This window comes from Camelus ferus, chromosome 22, assembly GCF_009834535.1.
Source record: "Camelus ferus isolate YT-003-E chromosome 22, BCGSAC_Cfer_1.0, whole genome shotgun sequence".
NCBI classification, from domain to species: domain Eukaryota; kingdom Metazoa; phylum Chordata; class Mammalia; order Artiodactyla; family Camelidae; genus Camelus; species Camelus ferus.
Window position 1 is genome coordinate 2,264,165 of NC_045717.1, and position 17,143 is coordinate 2,281,307.

At 42.6% G+C, this 17,143-nt stretch overlaps 1 protein-coding gene and 1 pseudogene across 1 annotated transcript; one reads left to right on the forward strand and one right to left on the reverse strand.

Moving 5' to 3' along the window:
• The first annotated feature begins 1,521 nt into the window (after positions 1-1,521).
• LOC116658959 lies at positions 1,522-4,458 on the forward strand (annotated as a pseudogene).
• Positions 4,459-5,533: 1,075 nt separating this feature from the next.
• Positions 5,534-7,371, reverse strand: LOC102507815 (olfactory receptor 1361). The gene has a single exon (XM_032464916.1). It carries the CDS (start codon positions 6,696-6,698, stop codon positions 5,754-5,756), a length of 945 nt encoding a protein of 314 aa, XP_032320807.1. The 5' UTR covers positions 6,699-7,371; the 3' UTR covers positions 5,534-5,753.
• Between the last annotated feature and the right edge of the window lie 9,772 nt (positions 7,372-17,143).

Here is a 17,143-nt window from a genome sequence, read left to right on the forward strand (position 1 = left end):
ATATTGGTCCATACCTTACTCTTTAGTAGTGTCCTTATCTGGCTTTGGTATCAGGGTAATACTGGCCTTGCAAAATGAGTTTGAAAGTGTTCCTTCTTCTGCAGTTTTGGGGAAGAGTTTGAGAAGGAATGGCATTAATTTTTATTTGAAAGAATTCACCCGTGAAGCCATCCAATCTTGGTGTTTTCTGTGTTGGGAGGTTTTTGATTACTGACTCAGTCTCCTTATTTGTTATTGGTCTATTCACATTTTCTGTTTCTTCTGATACAGTCTTGTTAGGTTGTATGTTTCTAGAAATTTATCTATTATTTCTTTTAGGTTATCCAATATTTTGGCATATGGTTGTTCATTGTAGTGTCTTACGATTTCTGTGTATTTCTGTGATATCAGTTGTAATGTCTCCTCTTTCATTTATGATTTTATTTATTTGAGTTGTTTCTCTTTTTTTCTTAGTCTATGTATAGTTTTGTCAATTTTGTTTATCTTTTTGAAAAATCATTTCTTAGTTTTATTGATTTTTTTCTATTGTTTCACTTGTTTCTGTTTCATTTATTTCCACTCTGATCTTTCTTTTCCCCTTCCTTCTACTAACTTTGGGCTTAGTTTGTTCTTTTTCTAGTCCATCAAGGCATAGAGTTAGATTGTTTATTTCAGATCTTCCTAGTTTCTTAATATATGCATTTACTGCTATGAATTTTCCTTTCAGAACTGCTTTTGCAGCATCCCATAGGTTTTGGTATGTTGTGTTTCCAATTTCATTTGTTTTAATGTGTTGTTTTACTTAGCTTTTGATTTATTTTTAAACCCATTGGCTATTCAGGAGTGTGTTGTATAATTTCCATGAGGCTGGAGCACATCCACACTAGAGCTGCCAGTCCCCCACAGAGCTGGGGAATGATGATGCTGCAATACTGCAAAACACTGGCAGTTGCAATGGGAAGACCTAATGTGAAAAGATGGCAGAAAATGTTCCCCAAGTGTTACACTGGGATATGTAACCAGCAAATGGGAAAGACCACAGGTGAACTTTATTGGCCTGTTGATGTGGTGCTCGGTTCTAGGTGCAAACCTCTTCAAGACTATTCTGGTTTCTGGCCCCGGGAAAATGTAAGGAAACTCTGTTCCCGGCCTCACCGTCCCCACTGACCAGCCCGTGTGTGCACAGCTGCCCCTCTGCTTTGGCTTCACTGTGCATCTGTAAAGAGAAGGCTTTGTTTCAGACAGACCCCACAGCCCCTTTGGTCAGGGCTTCACTCTTTCAGGATGTCATTGTGTGATAGCTGGTGTGCCAAACCTCATGTGGCCCTTGTCACAGTGGGGTTACAAGTGAGCCCAGAAGGACAACTCATAGTTTGTGTTGTCATCATGCTTTGTATTGTGGGATTTGATCTGTACTTTGTATTGTGGGATTTGAGTCTGAATTCTTTTTTTTTAACATTTTTTATTGATTTATAATCATTTTACAATGTTGTGTCAAATTCCAGTGTAGAGCACAATTTTTCAGTTATGCATGAACATATATATATTCATTGTCACATTTTTTTCTCTGTGAGCTACCATAATTGAGTCTGAATTCTTAAGAGACATCTGCAGTTGCTTTCATGCAACAAAAATAACCTCACATCCTTCTTGGCAGATGTATCCACAACGTAGGGGCAGGTTCATGCCTACGTATCACTTGTATCTCACACTTAGAAATCATGATGGTTTTTGACTAGAAGCATGAAAAGCCTGACGTTTAGTGTGAGTAAAAGATGGCCTGTTTTAAAAATGGGTTTGGCAGTACACTGAGTCCCTCTGTGTGGCTCACACATGAAAAGTTATCCCAGGTAGCCAGATTTATTAGGAGTCAGAGTTCATCAGTTGGACAACACCAGCTTTCAGGTGACAAAGGGCCAATGCTGAGAACAAAGTCACCTGGGAAGACTGATTGACAGTGTGATAGATAAAGTCCCTCTAAAGCTTAGCTTTCTGCCCTCAAGCACAGGGAGACAAGATGCTACAGGCAGGACAGTAAGAGTCTCTACAAGGTTGCAACCGCCAGGGACTAGCAGGAAGGGCTGCCGCAGCTCACAGGAGACAGTGCGGGGCTCTCCTGCTCACAACCCTTGACTGGTGCGGCCTTGGAGCAGACACTTGAAGAACAAGTTAGAAGGATGTGAAACTTGAAAATATCTCCAATGGCCGTGACATGCAGCCATCCCTGCTCCCTCCAGGGAGAGCGGCGTCTGGGGAGATATGTTGGGAAGAGGGATGAGCCTCTGTTGCAACATGCAGTGAGATGAAGTCTAACTCCCCGCTCCCGGCCCCCAAGGCATTTTAATTGGCTCACAAGGCGCGTCCCCTATGGGCTAATTAGTACTAGACGGAACTTGCCTATGGGGATGTGGGGCTGGTGCCTTTGGGGACCCTCAGCTGTAGAGAGGAGGCTCCTGGCACAACCCTGGTCTCTGCTAACTCAGGTCCTGGGGGATGTATTCCCAGACACAATCCTGATTTCCTGGCTGATCTCAGAGGGGCTCTCTGCCAGCCTGGCGCTGCTCTGCTTCTAGGGGGAGAGGGCACTAGAGGCCTCACATGAAGCTGAGCTTTAATTTATGACCAGTTCATGTCCTGTGAGAATCTCACACGCAGAAAACCACAGCAAAGGCTGATTCTACCTGGGCCCCGTGAGTAAACTCCTTTCCCTGTCTGCCCCTCAGTTCCCTGAGTAGTTGACCCACGAGAAGTGAGGCAGGGAGCCAGTGACGCTGCCTAGAAGGTGGTCCCCAGAAGAAGGAGGATTAAAGACTTGAAGCTCTGGTAGAATTAAACAGCATATAACCTCTCACACCACGCCAGCCCGAGCAAGACAGAGGCCTTTCCTCTTTCTGCTCACACTCTATTGCTAAGATTTCTTTTCCCCGTCCGACAGGACCTTCTGACTGGTGAATGACGACTTCTCCCCTGGGATGAATCAGTAAGGAGCATGTGGGTAGAGAATGATTTTCCCTTTGACTGTGTACCCTATAGTCAGTCCACTGATTTCTCTCTATCCTCATCCTCCTTCTCACAACCAGCTGTTGACTGAGAGTTGAGGGAGAGAGGGACTGAGCAGTAAAACTATACCCCAAACACGGCTCTTTTCATTCAACCCTACTGCCTCTTTGGATCCCAGAATTCAGTGAAATCTTTCCATGTTCTGGAGTAACCCTGTTAGTACTCTAGTTCCCTTGATTTGGAAATTCAGGGTCTCCTGGCCCCGGTGCAGACATGGCCAAGTCGAAGAACCACACCACACACAACCAGTCCCGAAAATGGCACAGAAACGGCATCAAAAAACCCTGATCACAACGATACGAATCTCGTAAGGGGGTGGACCCCAAGTTCCTGAGGAACAAGCGCTTTGCCAGGAAGCACAACAAGAAGGGCCTGAAGAAGGTGCCAAGGCCACGAGCGCACGTGCTGAGGCTGTCAGGGCTCTCGTAAAGCCCAAGGGGGCCAAGCCCAAGGTCCCAAAGGGCAACAGCTGCAAGCTCCTTCGACTCGCCTGCACTGCTCACCCCAAGCTCAGGAAACGTGCTCCTGCCCGCATCGCCAAGGGGCTCAGGCCCTGTCGGCCAAAGGCCAAGGCCAACAGTCAGACCAAGGCCGCAGCTCCAGCTGCAGCTCCAGCTCAGGCTCAGGCTCAGGCTCCTAAAGACACCCAGGCCCCCAGAGAGGCTCCAGAGTAGAGGCCTTCATCTGCTGACGTGAGGCTAGAAGGACTGGTGTGACCCCTGGGCTGCATGGGGCTCATGTCCACCTGTGCTGTTTGTACAAATAAACCTGAGGCAGGGAAAAAGAAAAAAAAATTTCACCCCTCTGATTTTTTTGTGTCTAGAAATGTTCACTTCCCCTCTTTCCATTAGGCTTGCCTACCACGTCAGCGATGGTTTTTCAATCCATGATTATTAGGGTGAACAGAAACCCTACTGAGCGTTCCAGGGGGTGTGCCCACGCATACGCTATGGTACTTTCTCAAAACGGATGTGTAGCGTCATAACCGGCTGAGACACACATGCAGTTACGCGTAATACAAGGAGGAATATGATGAGACCAGAATGAGTCCCGTGACGTTAAGCGCCAGCCTTAGTCCATTTTATTATACCTCAAACATCGGCGCTAAACTACTTCTAAAAGAAAACTTACAGTTCAGGACACTGCGTCAACTTTATCACATATTTACCACCACCGGCGCCAACATACATGTGGGAGTTCACGTACTACATCTAAGGACTACGCTGTGTGCTCAGTACACGTGTGTGGAATGTGCTCAGCAAAGGGGTTAAGGGAAACGCACAGTTATTACAGTCTTAAAAAATCAAGGGAGTCTTTCAGCAGAGAATGAATGAAGGAAAGAGGAAGAGAATTAGGAGCGACAAGTCACGGAATAGATAAATATGTGCGTGGATAACCTATAACGTTGTAAACATAACTCAGGGCCAGATCGTGTTAGGCATTGTACTTGTAGGTAACATTTGGGTTTATCCTGGCCTCTTCAATATTTCTATAAGGGTTGGCAGACAGGATACAATCAGTGCTTTGGGAGGACTGAACTGATCCTGTGTGCAGGACAGACATGTGTAGGGAGGGCAGGAGGCAGTCAGGTCCACCATAAAGCTGCTGCTGTGGTCAAGGTAAGAGCTGGTCAGTGTGGGGACCAAGTCATAAAGGAGCTGATGGTGAGGGCGATGAATACTGATCACCCACGAGAGTAGAGAAGACTGAGGAGGGAGAGAGGGCTGGTGAGGGGAGGGGCACTGAAGACTGGCCCCTGGAGATTTAGGTGAGTGCTCGCTAGACCGCAGGAAAGCAGAGGTGGAAACTGGCCTTGGGGGGCTATCAGCCCTCAATGTAAACTGGGGGAAGATGCTAGGACTCCTGGAAACCTGGCCCGTGGATTGGAACAGACTCTGGACTTGCAGTCAGAAGTCCCGGGTTCCAAGTCAAATCTTGTAATTCATTCATGTTTCCATGTCCCTGCGATGCTGGGTAACACTGGGTGCTTGGCACTGGGGGAGTCTGTGCATCTCTCAGCCCGTCTAAGCTTGAGGGGATGCCAGGATTTCTATGAGGACGTCTGTCTGCTCTCTGAAGCTTCCTGGAACTCGTCCCTGACACCCATCCCCGACAGCTGTGCTGGGAACAGCACCAAGAGGTGAGATTGGTGGTGGAGGAGAGGAATCGTGTAGGGGTAGGTTCTGAGCTGTGAGAGGTAGGGGGAGGAAATTCAGTCTGGAACAGAGGAGAAATTACCTACTTCAGCAATGAGCAAAGGCTGTGAATGTAACAGGATCATTTGATAGCCCATAACCGCTATTTGTACAGCTCCCTGTGCCTTAGTAAATTGGGGATAATTTAGTATCTCCTAATGTGAGGCCACAGAGGTCAGTTGACACTGAGGAGAAGCAGCCCCCAAATTCTCTGAGATTCCCAGATCATTGCGGTGGCCACTGTCTTACAGGGTTGCGGGACCCATTCCCTCAGAATATATCCAAGTATGTCTTGTGATTTTTTTTGTTGTCTGTACAGTAAGTGTTTTAGAATTACACCTTTTTACAGACAATGAATTAATGGTTTCATGACTTATGAGCACCTACCAGCCTCATATTTAAAAGCATGACTGTAATCACGTATCATTAATTAGAGGAGTAGTCATGGATGAGATTGAAGCTGAGGGACTCAGTCTCTCTGAATGTAAAATGAAAAAAGCATGATATTCAAGAATCCTCTCATCTCTGAAATTTTCTACTTCTGGAATCAGAGATTAGTGTCCTTAAAGCTCCCTTCATGTCACGATTTCTCAGGCTGTAGATGAAGGGATTCACCAGGGGAGTGACCACTGTGAAGAGGACAGTGGCCACCGAGTCTTGTACTGAGTAGGAGGACGAAGGGTGCATATAGACCCCCAGGATTGCCCCGTAGAAGAGGGAGACCACGGTGAGGTGGGACCCACACGTGGACAGGGCTTTCCTTATTCCCTGAACAGATGGGCATTTTAATACATTAGAGAAGATGTAGGCATATGAAATGATGATACATGTAAATGGTGTCAGAAATATCAGCCCACCCACAGTGAATACCATCAGGTCATTGATAAAGGTATTAGAACAAGAGAGCTTCAGAACTGCATAGGGGTCACAGAAAAAGTGATGCACGGCATTGCTGGAACAAAACGTGAGCTGGACCACGAGAAGAGTATGTAGGAGAGCGTGCAGGTTTGTAAAGAGCCAAGATGCAGCCACCAGCAGGACACAGAGTTCAGGCCTCATGATCGTGGTGTAGTGGAGGGGGCGGCAGATGGCCGTGTAGCGGTCATAGGCCATCACACTCAGGAGGAAGCTATCCATGTTGATGAAAGTGATGAAGAAGTAGATCTGGGCCATGCAGTCCACGTAGGAGATAGACTTGCTTCCCAGTAAGTGATTCAGCAGCATCTTGGGGATCGTGACTGATGAAAAGCAGATGTCGACACAGGAGAGGTTGGCCAAGAAGAAATACATGGGCGTATGGAGGTGACTGTCACAGGTGATGGCCAAGATGATGAGAAAGTTTCCGACGATGGTGACCAGGTACATCCACAGGAACAGCCCGAAGAGAAGCTCCTCCTGCCCTGACTGGCCAGAGAGTCCCAGGAGGAGGAATCCTGTGACTGTAGTCTTGTTGTCTCCGCCCATGTCTGTAGTCGAGAAAATACAGTAAAAAGCAAAAGGAAATATTTAATGAATTGGGCCCCATCTATTGTTTAGAGATTATCATTTTTAGTGAACTAGATCCAAAATTTATTTCTTAATAACACTTCAAATATAAAAATAAATGAGATTGATAATATGCCAGCATTTGAGCAAAATTTTAATGATACTGGTTTGTCATTGAGAAAAAATTCACATTAGATAGTTCAATGGAGTTAGTCTTACTGAAATACATAGCTGATTAATGTCTATAATTTTAACTTATGTTTAATTATCTCTGATTACATACAGCTTAATTCATCCTTCACTGTTAGTGAATATCTGGTATGTAAGAGGCAGTTTCACATAGACACTTTCTTTTAATCCATCATTCATAGACGAGGACCCGGAGAAGGAAAATCAGAGATAAAGAAACTGGGACTCAGAGATTAGGTGATGGCAGATTCGATTGACAGAACCCATAACATTTGTAGCCTTGAAACAGCTAAAATGTCCTTTTCTTTAAATTCCTCCCAAGTTTTACTTCCAAATTTTGATTACGAACCATTTATTGAGACTACAACCAAGTGCCAGGCACTGTAGGATTACATGCTTTACATGAATTTCTTACAGATTTTTAAGTGTTAAGTTTTATAAATAACAAGCTTCATTAAGCAGAAGGGGAAAATGAAGCAATGAGATTTAGCTGTTTGTTTAAAGTCATAAACTCTTTTATGTGAATAACTTTATATAACTCACTCAGATTCGTTCTGGATCTCTCTTGTTTTCCCAGGATTACGCTACTTTTAGGCACTGAAGGATATGCCTGGCAGTTTTCCCTCAATCTTGTAACTGCCTCGCATCAAAATGTCATTGCAGTCGCTCACAGCTATTGGCTTGAATGAGATAAGCACGCCGGTGAGATTGCTTTGCACAGGATTCTGCGAAGAGGCTTATTTCCTCCCTGTGCTAGCCAAAATGGGGTCAGTTAGGTCTGTGACTAGGTATTATTTTTGAAAAAGAAAAAGAGAGTCATAGAGAAAGGACAGTTAAGGGGTATATCCAAGTGGTAATCCCAGCATTAAGAAACCAGCGCAGGCGGGAAGAGCCAGGTAGGGCATCGTGGGTGTGGCAGCACTGAAAGCACTCACAGTATTTGGATAGTGGAGAGGAGAGGAGAGGGCTTTTTTGGTAAGAACTAAAGCCTGGAGTAAAGAGGAGGAGGATGGGGAGGAGACTGACGGGTTAGTGTCTCGACCCGCTGGGACAAAGGACGTCACAGGCAACAGTTCTAGGAGATGGGTTGCAGGGTGTATGTAATATCACGACAGTGAAGTGTCCTAGCATTTTGAGGGTTAAATGAGTAAAACCAATGTAGAATTCTGAGGTCTGAAGCCATTTTCTTATAAGATATATTACAGAGGAAAGGCAGTACTAGGCTGTGGCCAGAGCTACTGCAAGAAGGTTCCCCAGGGAAAGCATGATTAGTGTGGAATGTAGAAACGGGGTGGGGGGCCAGGGCTGCCTCAAGGAAAGCCCAAAGCAGTATTTGTGCAGCCTTTTCCATCGTGCCCCTGACAGCAGATGCGGATAGTCGGGTCTTAATGGTAGCCTGTTTCCTACAATGAAAATGATAGTAAAAGGGGAAGGAGGTGCAGCAGAATGGCAGTGGGGCTTTTCCTATTGTCTGGAAACTGGATAAGGCCAAAAACAAGTTGATAGGCTCTAAATAACCCAGACCCCATGCTGAGAGAGCCACCAGCATTAAGGCTAGCCGCTTCCCGTCGATGTTTGCTGGGACAGTCCTTCCAGGAGCACAGTCAACGCTGCCCTCAACCCTGAGTCAGTATGGGAGGAGGACTGGGAGGTGAGAGAGCAGTGATCCTGTGGAGAGAGGAGTGGGATTCCTGGTCCCCAAATCTGAGGGAGGAGAGATCCAGGAAAGTCACTCCAAAGACTGGAGGTGCTTGCATGATGGGGAGACCATCGTCTGGCTTCCTGGCTTGGAAGAGGTCTGCTTGGTTAATGGGCTTGTTGATCAGCCCTTGTTTTCTCTAAACAGGGAAGGGAAAATAGATGCAGATGGTAGCACTGAGATTAGAGTGATGGAGAAGCTGCCCGAGTGCTTGCCGTTTGCTGTCACAAGGGCGTGGGACTTTCCCATGTGCTGAGTGGACCCCGTGGAAGGCATCTGACTTGGGACATCTTGGAAATACTTCGGCAAAAGTGACACCTACCAGGAAAGGAGGTCCCATCAATAAGACACTGCAACACAAACTCTATTTGGGTGAGGCTTTCAGGAGTTAGAGAGGTTGAGTGAGAGCTGGATCTGCCACCTCTGAGACCCTGTGGAGGTCCTGGAGAATACTCAGTAAGGAATCCACATAAGGGAGCCAGCTTTTGTATTGCTGCCTCGGTTGGTGAAGAAAAGCAGCAAACACAAACAGAGGAAGGGCAGCTTGCTTATCTGGTCAGGGAGAGTAACACCCTCTGGATTTCCTCTCTGTCTTTCTTGTCCCAGTTCAGGAAGAGTGAATGGGGAGACCCGCGTGAGACATAAACCACAGCCCCCACTACCCCCTGCCCCTCTGTCCCCCATCCCCGCCATCATACCCCAAGCCAAGGGGCACTGTGGGAGGCTAGAACACAAAACACTCAAGATTTTGAAGGTTTTTGACTACCGAATAAGGGAATTTTTATATCGTACAGTGGCTTAAGATGATGGAATCTGTCCAAGATGTTTTATGAGAGCTAGTAATAGAAGATCAGTTACTAGGGAAAAAAAAAATACTGCCATTTCATGGGTTAAAATCCCAACAAGCTGAGGTTCCCCAGTGAATGGTCGCACACTAAATCCCTCTTGCTCTGACTGGTGTTCACTACCCACCTCTGGATTTTAATCCAGCCTCCCATGCTGCTTCCCTGTAGAGAGGACGCTCCTACCAGCCCCCTTGGAATAATGCGTATGTTCTGTGAGGTGAATGTGTTGATGTCTGTTTCGTGCATTCATCTCTGTGAGTCTCTTTAGCGTGTGACTGTCTCTGAGACGCCTGCCATGTCTGCAGCATTGGGCGTCTGTGTTCCTGGACCTTAACACTGAGGATGCTTAGTACCCAGACCCAACCCAAGCCAGCTCCCCACTGTGGGGTTCTGTGTGGCATCCACGTAGCCCCCCTCGGAGACAGCTCTGTTACATGGTCACAGAACACAGTGAATGAACACAGGAAAGCAACTCACAAAAAGGTAGCGATGAGCGGCAGAGTAGGAGGGTCTTGAATATTTGACAGAAGAGTCTCTTGTGGGGAGGGAGGGTGGCTCTGGGCTCTGGGTTCTTCTGGGTCAGGATTTCTAGGAGCCTGCAGGCACTGACCCCAGCACCACTGCCCTCAGTTATCTCCTTCCTTTCCTCTGCTTACTGTTCTGTTTCCACCTTGGAAACAGGCTTGCTTTATTCTGCAAAGGGCAGCATATCCTGAAAGAGGAAAGGCTTGTGTATGTCAAACCAAGAGATGTTTCCCCTTTGAACTTGGTAAGACGCAGAATTTAGTGTGTCAGTTTCTCCAAATGTAAACGTACATGTTTGTGTCCATGTGAATCTGCTGTTGGAGGTAACCGTGCCCTCACCTGCCCTCTCAGCTCTTCTTACCTGGCTGCTCTCTGCTGCGGTGAGATGCTGACGTGGAACCCCTCCCTGCCTCTGAAGAATCCCTGACTCCTTGCTTGACTTTGGATGATGAGAAAGTCACAGCGAGGGTGAGAACTGAGGAACCTTTGCTCACTGGAGGAGAACACTTAGATTCACTTTCCAGGCCTGGCTCGAATGATAGGGAGCAAAGGCATAGACCTTCCTTCTCTGGAGATTGGGACTCTCTTGGGGATCAGAGCAGCAGTAGTTGCCAAGTTTGGGTGCCCCTAGGGTGGATTCCCCATAGCTCCTCATTAAAGGCACACAGACTAACTGTCCTCTGTCCTATCCTCTCCGGACGCACAGCTCAGCTCGAGGGGAACTCAGTGCTCAGACTTGTTACTTCCCCCCGCCTCAAGTACATCTCACGCCTGTGTCACAGGCAAAATATACCTGGTCCCTTGCTCTGTGCCCAGAATTGACCCGAAGAAAAATTGTGAAGCCAGTGAAACTGGCCCACAGACATTCATAGTATCTCTTTTCTTAACACTTAGCTCCTTCACTGACTCCCTTTTATATAAGCCTTCAGGACCCTGCACTCTTTTTCAAATAGAAGGTTTCATTTGCTAATTTATAATAAGAAAGTAATGACTAAGAACAGAACCTCAGTTCTGTTTTAATCTCTGTAACAGTTGCTATGTCCCTGCATAGAAACCAGAGGTACCACTTAGAAATGCTGGCCTGTGGACGGGGGTAAGAAATACTGGGTGTGGGGTGCATATGTGGTCATCTAAATACTCAGTATCTGTGGGCTGTTGGAACTTGAGTGTGTATTTCTGAGTTTCTATTTGTGTGCATACACAATGCAAAATTTTTACAAGGTGTGCTTTAACACCCACATTTCAAAAAAAGAACACAAATATGAAACTGTTTTAGGTAAGCACAATTATTAGAGAACACGGGTGGCATTATTAATTGCAGGCAAAGCAGTAATTAAGTTAGCTGTAAGCATAAATTGCAAAAGAGGAATAGTTTATGATAGCAAAGGAAAAATTCCTAGAGCTTAATCCCAGTTATGAAATATCAAACAAAATAATACAGCAATAGTTTACATTAGGCAGAGTTTTATAAAAATGTTCTAAAGAAGTTGGTTAAATTAATGCCAATGATAGATTTCAATATATAATTCCCAGAATTTGATAAAGTAGTTAATAAAAATGTGGCAGAGATTTTGTTTAAACAATGAAAAAATTTGATTTTAAGATATATACATATAAAATACATATATTTCCACCTTAAAAATAAAGAATACATATTCTTATTTTAAGCCCAGGGAATAATTACAAATATTGGCCATTTTCTTGGCTACAAAAAAAACTTGGTAATAGCGTCCCTAAACTTCGATTTCATAGGGTACATTCTCTTATAACTTTCATCCCAAGGCCAAAAATTAGAAACCAAAAATCAAAATGTAAAGATAAATTGTTCAATTGATAAAATTTGAAACAGTGTTCATTGTAATTCCCATATCAAAAAGAAAATTTAAACAAAGTGATTTAAAATTTATAAAAGAAAAAATACAAAGAACTATGGGGAAAATAGTCTTAAATGGTTTTATTAATAATAAAGGAATATAAAAACTGAATAAATCAAGCATTTAATCTAGAATTTTTATTTCAAAATTATTGTAGTCAAACAACTGCATTAGCAGAGCTTTAAAAGTTAAACAAGTCCTTGAATGAGAAGCCAAGTCCTCTACCCTTCGTCTCCACACCAGGCTCCAGCTTCCCAGTGTAAATGCTTTTATGTATTTCTAGAGAGTATGCTTATAGTGCTATTTTTTGTTTTTGTTTTTGTTTTTGTTTTTTTAACATTTTTTATTGATTTATAATCATTTTACAATGTTGTGTCAAATTCTAGTGTTCAGCACAATTTTTCATTCATGGACATATACACACTCCTTGTCACATTTTTTTCTCTGTGAGTTATCATCACATTTTGTGTATATTTCCCTGTGCTATACAGTGTAATCTTGTTTATCTATTCTACAATTTTGAAATCCCAGTCTATCCCTTCCCACCCTCCACCCCCCTGGCAACCACAAGTCTGTATTCTCTGTCTATGAGTCTATTTCTGTCCGGTATTTATGCTTTGTTTTTGTTTGTTTGTTTGTTTGTTTGTTTTTGTTTTTTAGATTCTACATATGAGCGATCTCATATGGTATTTTTCTTTCTCTTTCTGGCTTACTTCACTTAGAATGACATTCTCCAGGAGCATCCATGTTGCTGCAAATGGCATTATAGTGCTATTTTTTGATCATTGATTTGCAGTCCGATTTACTCTCTTCTCATTTTGACTGGTGGGTCTCACTTCGCCATCCCATCTCCTCTTCCTTAAGTCCTCCTGTTAGAGGCACATCACAGTCTGGGGGCATGCCGGTAGTTACTGTTGACATTCGGACTCTGTTATACACTCTTGATGTACTAATCTTATTTTTTTCCTGGTACTTTTGGATGTTCCTGAAGTTATTAATTGCCTATTGTTTTATTTGCTTAATTTTTATGCCTTTGTTCTTCCCATATTCTGAAATTAATTTTTAAGGTTTTGAGTTATAATCAATGGACAATAAACATTACCCACTTAAGTGTACACTTGAATGAATTTTTGAAAATCATGTAGTCATGTAACCACCACCACAATCAAGATGTACATAGCAGTTTGATCATCCTAAAAAGTTTTCTTGTTTTCCTTTGCAGTTAGTACCATCCCGTGACCAGATAATCACTGATCTGCTTTCTTCCACTATAGTTTTGTGTGTTCTAGAGTTGAGTATCAATGGAATCAAACAGTGGTCTTTTGTGTTTGACTTCTTCCACTTAGCATAATGTTTTTGAGATTAATCCATGTTGTCAGTGTATCTGTACTATTCCATGGTAAGGAGCTCCATAATTTTTATAACCATTCAATGGTTGATGAAAATTGGTTTATTTCCAATTCAGAACTATTACATATAATATGCATATATATCTCTCTATATGTATACAACGTGTGTATAATACCACTATGTACCTTTCTGTATGTTTGCACGCGGCCATATATTTTTATTTTTCTTGGAATGTGATTTTATGGTAAATGTATTTTTAACTTTACAAGATACTGCAACACTGTTTGCAAAAATGGCTGCACAGTTTGCATCCCTGTCACCACTGTATGAGGGTTCTAATTGTTCCACATCCTGTATCAGCACTTAGTATTTTCAGTCTTTTTAGCATTAGCCGTCCTGCTGGATGTATAATAATAATATCTCATTGTGGTTTTAATTTGCATTTTCCTGGTAACTAGTGATGTTGAGCATCTTATACTTACTGCCCATTCGTATGTCTTTTGTGAAGTGTATGATCAATTACTTTGCCCATTTTTATTGGATTGTTTGCCTATTCTTATTGGGTTGTTTTTATTTTGAGTTATAAGATTTTTTTTTTTACATTCTGGATTCAATTCTTTTGTCATATGTAAATTTTGCAAATATGTTTTCCCAGTGTCAGATAAAGTTTAGAGTTTGGTTTTTTTCTGTACAAACAACCAGTTGTTCCAGCATCACCCACTTGTTGAAGAGCTTTCTGTTTGCATATTGAATTATGTTGGCACCTTTGTTGAAAATCAATTCACCAAGTAAGTGAAGATCTATTTCTAGAATTTCTGTGTTCTGTTCCTCTCTCTGTTTATCCAGCACCAATACCACGTTGTCTTGATTACTGAACCTTTATTGTAAATGTTGAAATCAAATAGTGTAAGTGATCTGAACTTATTCTTATTTTTTGAGATATTTTGGTTATTTTATGTCCTTGGCCTTTCAATATAAACTTTTAAATTGGCTTATTGACTTCTTTTTTTTAAAAAAAAGTCTGTTAGGATTTCTATTGGGATTGTATTGAATCTATAGATTAATTTGGGGGAGAATTAACTATTTCTAACCATTTTACTTTTTAAATCAAATTTATTCTGAATTATATATTTTTACTTTTATTTTCCAATCTTCCATTGCTAACATACAGAAACACAGTTGATTTTTATGTTTTGACCTTGTACTCTGAAATTAACTTGCTAATCTAAGAATGCTTACGTAGATTCCTTTGTCCTTTCTATGTACATAAATACGTACACTAAAGCAAGAGTCAGCAGGTTTTTGCTGGACGAGGCCAGAGAGTGAACACTTTAGTTGTTGCAGGTCTGCTGCAACTTCAGCTCTGCCATCGCAGCAGGAGAGCAGCCATAGTGAACTTGAGACAAATGATGATGGCTATGCTCCAAAAAACTTGCTTTAAAAAAAAAAACAGGCAAAGGGCTGAATTTTGTTTATAGGCTGTGCTTTGCCAGCCCTTGTTCTTGAGTTTTATAGACATTAAATCATATAATATGTATTTTTCTGTCTGGTCCTGTGTGTCTGATGAACTCCTAGATCTAACTGTGCCAGCCTTTGAATACCTACTTCTGAACTTATTTTGTGTGTGATAGAAATAAACTTCTATCTGTGTCTGAGCTGCATCTTTTGCTGTTATACATAGCAGAGCCTAATCCTGACTGATACACGTCCATCAGTTGTCAATGACTATAGATCTGCCCTGCTGCTCTCAAGCTATCTTAAGGGGGAAAAAAGAACAAACAATACACAATTTGCAAACTAGGGCTTTGAGAAAAGGCCAGCAGATCTCAGATGGCTTGCAAATGGACTAAATCATTTGTGACTAAAATGACACTTCAGAGCAATGAATAAGGAAAAACATTTTCAACAAATATCACTGATACAATTGAGTATCCATACGAAAAAAATAACCTTCACTTCTCTCTCACCTCGGATCTAAGGTAAAGGGGATATTTGTCTAATATTCTTTTCTAGAGGCTTTATTAAAGTATGAGCCACCTTGACCCATCCCCACATGGCCCCAAATCCACCTTGTGTTCTAAAATAAAGATATAAAGATCTTGCGTAATATGTGGAATCTAAAACAAAAAACCAGAAATACAAAACAGAAACAGACTCATAGACAGAACACAAACTTGTGGTTGCCAAGGGGGCGGGGGGTGGGAAGGGACAGACTGGGATTTCAAAATGTAGACTAGATAAGCAAGATTATACTGTATAGCACAGGGAAATATATACAAGATCTTATGGTAGCTCACAGTGAAAAAAAATGTGACAATGAATATAAGTATGTTCATGTGTAACTGAAAAATTGTGCTCTACACTGGAATTTGGCACAACATTGTAAAATGACTATAACTCAATAAAAAATGTTTAAAAAAAGAAAAAAAGAAAAAAGAATAAAAATATAAAGATCTCAAAGTCAAAGTTCTCAGCACTGAGTTAGGCTGGCTTCTGGCCCCACTCTTGAAACTGAGTCTGTTTATCCTCCTGCATCCTGAGACCAGGTCCTCACCTGGAGTGGACATGCGTTGTTCTTTGCTACCCAGAACACAGAAGGAATGTTCTAATATTCATTTTACAAATGAGGCAGGCGATGCGTAGAGTGATAAAATAACTTGCTTATGGTCACACAGCAAGTAAGCGGTGGTTCCAGAATCTGAACTCAGTCAACTTACAGGGTGTGCTTCTAGGATCAGAACATACTCAAGGAGCAAAATTTCTTGGATGTACAACATGTTTTGGGTGGTCAGTGTTTTCTGCAGGGTCACAGTGGACAAACAGGCGGGGTGTCCTTATAGGTGTTTCCTGAGGTATCAGGTGGGCTGGAGGGTCTAAGCGACTTTGGATGGCCAGAACGCCCTGGGAGTCAGAGCGTCTTGGGACATTAAGAAGCCTCTTTATAGTTGAATAACCTAGAAGGCAGGTTGTTCGTATGCTTAGAGTAAACTAGTGTTTATGTTGTCCAAGGGAATCAGTGTGTCCTTACAGGCACCTGATCCTCTGGAGTCTCAGGGTAGTGTCCAGTGGGATCACCCTGTCTCAAGATGGTAAGCATGCCTGTGTAGGTTCCAAGACTCTTGTACAATTAGGACATCGTAAGTGATCAGAATGCCCTGGTGGAGCAGGGAGGTGTGTATAGGATCCAAAGAGGCCATATAGGATTAGATGAGCCTGAAAGATGAAGGTCACAGAGTTCGGGAGACTTGGAGAGTCTTGAGAACCCAAGGGTTTTAGAAGGACAGCATGTCATGGAGACCAGGGTATTCTGAGCCTCAAGACATTTTTATCACGTCAGAACATTCTTGAAGTGTCCTTCTAAAATCAATAACTTTGAAGTCAGTGTGTCCCAGAATAACAGACTTTTCATAGAGTCAGGGTGTCTTGGAGGTTGGACTGGCTGGGTGATACAGAGGCTCCTAGAAATTCTGGGAGTCCAGAGTTGTCAGGGTTTCCAGGTAGGTCAGCATATCCTGGTGTCTGAATGTATGAAAATCAGATATTCTAAGGAGATCAAAGACAGATGAATGAATAAAGAAGATGTGATTATAAATATACATATATATGTGACTATTACTCAACCATAAAAAGGAATGAAATACTACCATTTGCAGCAATATAGATGGACCTAGAGATGACCATACCAAGTGAAGTAAGTCAGAGAAAGACAAATATCATATGATATTGCTTATATGTGGAAACTAAAAAAATTACACAAATGAACTTACTGGCAAAACAGACTCACAGACATAGAAAACAAAGCAGAAGTTGGGGGGAGGGATAAATTAAAGAGTTTGGGATTAACCTATACATGCTACTATATATAAAATAGGTAACCAACAAGGGCCTACTGTATAGCACAGGGAACTATGTTCAATGTCTTGTAATAACCTATAATGGAAA

Excerpts from the sequence above, each read along its gene's own strand:
- LOC102507815 (XM_032464916.1), bottom strand. The coding sequence starts at position 6,698 with ATGGGCGGAGACAACAAGACTACAGTCACAGGATTCCTCCTCCTGGGA.